We start from the raw sequence: 3643 nt of genomic DNA, 5'->3' as shown, positions 1-3643 counted from the left end.
TTTTTGTGGCTTGATCATTAATTCCAGGATGTTCTGAATTTTAAGATATTTGGGATGAAAATCCATTGAGTCTCCTCGTAAATATATACCTAGGGGTGGTTTCCCGGAGAGGGCCTAAGCGTAGTTCCAGACTAACTTAAGTGTTATAGATATCTTGATCGAAAACAACTCGCGTTGGCATGTCTAAAAAATATATCCACATGATTGTTTTTGTGTCAAAATGCACACGGTGATGTTTTTTGTAAAGTATGTTTTAATAAATTACCTTATTTTAATACTGGTTTAAGATCATCCCTTTCTTGGAAACTGCCGAATTACGTACTTTAATTGGAACACAAAAGTAGATATTTTGAAGAACGTGGGTAACCAAACAACACTGAACTCCATTGATGTCCATTGTATGAACACAACACCATTTCTCAAAATATCTTTTGTGTTTCACAGAAGAATTAGCCGGTTTTAAACAACATGAGGGTGAAAAAATTACAGAATTTCCATTTTTGGGTGAACTGTCCCTTTAATCTTATATTTTAGCAGTTCCTCATGTTATTTGGGTACAGTCATCTCTAAAATATGCAAGTCATCTGTAATTAGGATGACCTCACTTACAAACATGCCTCATTTTATAAACAAATGCGGGATATTGCCATATTTGGCATGATTTCAGTCTTTTTGTAACTTTTCATTTGAGTAACGCCTGCTTCACAGAGCAGATAAAAATGACTGATCAAACTGCCGATACATTCTCACTTTAGTCAATGCATCTGTCATTACAGCTTTCAAAAGAGGAAACAGAAAGTATCACAGTAATTTTTCAGTGTTTCTGCTCTACATGCACACTTCATGCATTATTTCAGTCCACGTCCACACAAAAAATTATTCAGTGCGATCGCTGTCAGCTGCAGGATTTTTTTATCCAATCTGTGGTTTTAGTCAAACTTCCTGCTATTTCCTGTGATTCTGCCCTGAAGTGGCACGCCAGATAAAGCCAGTATCAGGAGTATCGAGAGCAGCGGATGAGGTTAGTGCAAAAAACCTTAGTGTACACTTACGACACATTGACAGAATTAAAGTAAATGGCTACATACATGATATCAAATGTAAATTTAATACAATGCACTACACATAAAAGCAAAAGGCCAGATGTTGTTCTTTCCAAAGCTTGTGAGATTTGGTGGCAGTCTCGGTCAAAGTGTCAATTTAGTCACTGATGTTTCTCCTAAAATTGCTACTGAGAAATAAAAACGAACAAACAGGACAGTTGTCAAAGGTGTAAAATGAATGTCAATTAGAGGTCAAATAATCTGGATTTGTGTGAATTCGATGAGAAATGTTTGAGTTCATATTGAAATCTTAATCTTTGATTGCAGACTTGACAAATGAGCTCAGTTTGAGACTGAAACTCCAATGACAGAGACATTTGTGAGAACTCTTTTCTCAGGAGAAATATCTGAGATGCTGGAGATTTTAGCAAAAGTTTCCATTTGCAGTTCATTTAATCTCATTGAAATAAATAATTGAGATATTGAAGACATCTCTTTTGTGATTTTTCTTACGGGAGAGTTCATTTTATGACTTCTAAATGCTTTACAATTTCCCAACACATAACATCACACTTTTTTTTCAGATTTCAAACTTGATAATAATACTGCATTATTCTACTCCCATATTATAATAAACATATCATTACTTATCTTATTTACAGAGCTGTTTTGGTGTTTTATAGCAGGACAAACTGGAACGCTCAGACACATCGAAATGAATCTAACGTCTGATCCCAACACGACTGGATATTTTTATCCATATGATCATTTTCTTGATGAAAGTGATGTCAACCCTGTGTCTGCGGAGGTCAAGTGGTCTTTAAAACTAACTTCTTTCATCTTCTACTGCCTGACGTTTTTCCTCGGAGTGCCCGGCAATGCATTTGTCATCTACATCGCCGGCCTGAAGATGAAGAGGACCATCAACACAACGTGGTTCCTCAATCTAGCCATCGCAGACCTCCTGTGCTGTCTTTCCATCCCGTTCAGTTTGGCCGAGATGCTTCTGGATCATCACTGGCCGTACGGATCTGTCATGTGCAAGATTCTTCCCTCTGTTGTAGTCGTCAACATGTTTGCCAGCGTCTTCACGTTGAACCTGATCAGTCTGGATCGGTTCGTGCAGGTGATAACACCAATCTGGGCTCAGAACCATCGCAGCCTGACGCTTGCCCGGATGTCCTGTGCGGTGGCCTGGCTCCTGGCGTTGTGTCTCAGTTTGCCCTTCATGATAATCAGAGAAACGTACACTTATGAAGATTTCAACATCACGCTATGCACATCTCACGGCAATGACCAAGGGGACAATTTTCAAACGTCGGAGGTGTTGAGCATCGTCAGGTTTGTGTTCGGGTTCCTCGTTCCTCTCCTGTGCATCGTCACGTGTTACAGCATCATTGCTCGAAAGTTAAGAAGGAGCAGTTTTCGCTCCGGCCGAGCGCTTCGCATCATGTTGGCTGTCATCGTGGCCTTTTTTCTGTGCTGGTTGCCGTATCACGGTGTGGATTTGATCCGGTTTTACGGTGGAGAATGGAGCTCCAAGGTGGCCTTGGGCCTGGATCCTCTGGCCATCTCTGTGGCGTACGTCAACAGCTGCCTGAACCCGGTTCTGTACGTTTTCATGGGTCAGGATTTTAAAGAGAAGGTTCGACTTTCTCTCAGACGTGTTTTTGAAAGAGCCTTCTCAGAGGACACCACGCACAGTTCACCATCCACACACTCACAGCAAACAAACTCAAACACACTCGTTTGACCGTCTTTATTCAGGGTGTCTTCACGATCATTTTTAACATGTCTTGAAAACAGAAATACATGACAGCACATAACACAAGTTGCTTAGTCAATCAGTTTTCAGTAAAAGGAAGTGTCAGTGTGTTCACGGTCTGTTGCTTTTTTATTTTTGCCTAGGAAGTTACTAAACAGTTATTAGTTGCATCTAAAAATACTTTGTGTAAACATCTGCATGTGAACATGAAGATTACAGAGACAGAACGTGTTAGATAATGCTATCAGTGGAAATATTTTGCTACAATGAACTTGATGAAAGTGTGTTCTTGTGCTGGCAATTGGAAGTTCCTGTAAGAAAATAAGATAAGTATCTAAAATATATATCACTGGTTCAATCAAACTGCACTTTTATTTCTATTCTCTTTCCCTTCAGTTTTATTCTCTTTCAGACACATTTCAAATAAGTTTATTTCCTTTTTAGCGTCATTTTAATTCTTCAGTTGTATTGTTTAGTTGATTTTAGATCATTTACTTTTTAAAGATGTCTTGTGCATTATGTAGGCCCTGTTCTATTTTTCCTTTGTCAATCATGTGGGTTTATGTAAAGCGCCCTGAAGCTTTTTGTATGAATTATGCTAAATAAATAAACTTGGCTTGCCAAAGAAAGTGACCTAAGGTATTAAAGTCCTGTTTTATTACAAAACATATATATATATATATATATATATATATATATATATATATGACAAAATGCTTCGAAATAAAATGTTGCAGTTTTGAAAGGTTGAATTAAAATGTAAGAAGTACAAATATAACAAATTATAAACATAGAATTAATGTTGTTAAATGATGATCATTTAGCTTAAAATTCT

General features: G+C 37.8%; 1 protein-coding gene across 2 annotated transcripts; it reads left to right on the top strand.

Annotated features, from left to right (window-relative positions):
• The first annotated feature begins 751 nt into the window (after window positions 1-751).
• LOC130411835 (C3a anaphylatoxin chemotactic receptor) lies at window positions 752-3441 on the top strand. 2 transcript variants are annotated; one of them, XM_056736746.1, is made up of 2 exons: window positions 752-1021; window positions 1727-3441. In XM_056736746.1, exon 2 carries the CDS (start codon window positions 1759-1761, stop codon window positions 2794-2796), a length of 1038 nt encoding a protein of 345 aa, XP_056592724.1. In that variant the 5' UTR covers window positions 752-1021; window positions 1727-1758; the 3' UTR covers window positions 2797-3441. The 2 variants fall into 2 exon arrangements, with proteins under 2 accessions (XP_056592724.1, XP_056592723.1); XM_056736745.1 differs by having other exon boundaries at window positions 1706-3441.
• Window positions 3442-3643: the final 202 nt, after the last annotated feature.

Source organism: Triplophysa dalaica, chromosome 22, assembly GCF_015846415.1.
Source record: "Triplophysa dalaica isolate WHDGS20190420 chromosome 22, ASM1584641v1, whole genome shotgun sequence".
In the NCBI taxonomy this organism is placed as follows: Eukaryota; Metazoa; Chordata; class Actinopteri; order Cypriniformes; family Nemacheilidae; genus Triplophysa; species Triplophysa dalaica.
Note: the sequence above shows the minus strand (reverse complement) of the source record. Positions and strands in the feature narration are given on the sequence as shown.

Bases quoted from the DNA above. Each gene is read 5' to 3' on its own strand.
- LOC130411835 (XM_056736746.1), top strand. From the start codon at position 1,759: ATGAATCTAACGTCTGATCCCAACACGACTGGATATTTTTATCCATAT.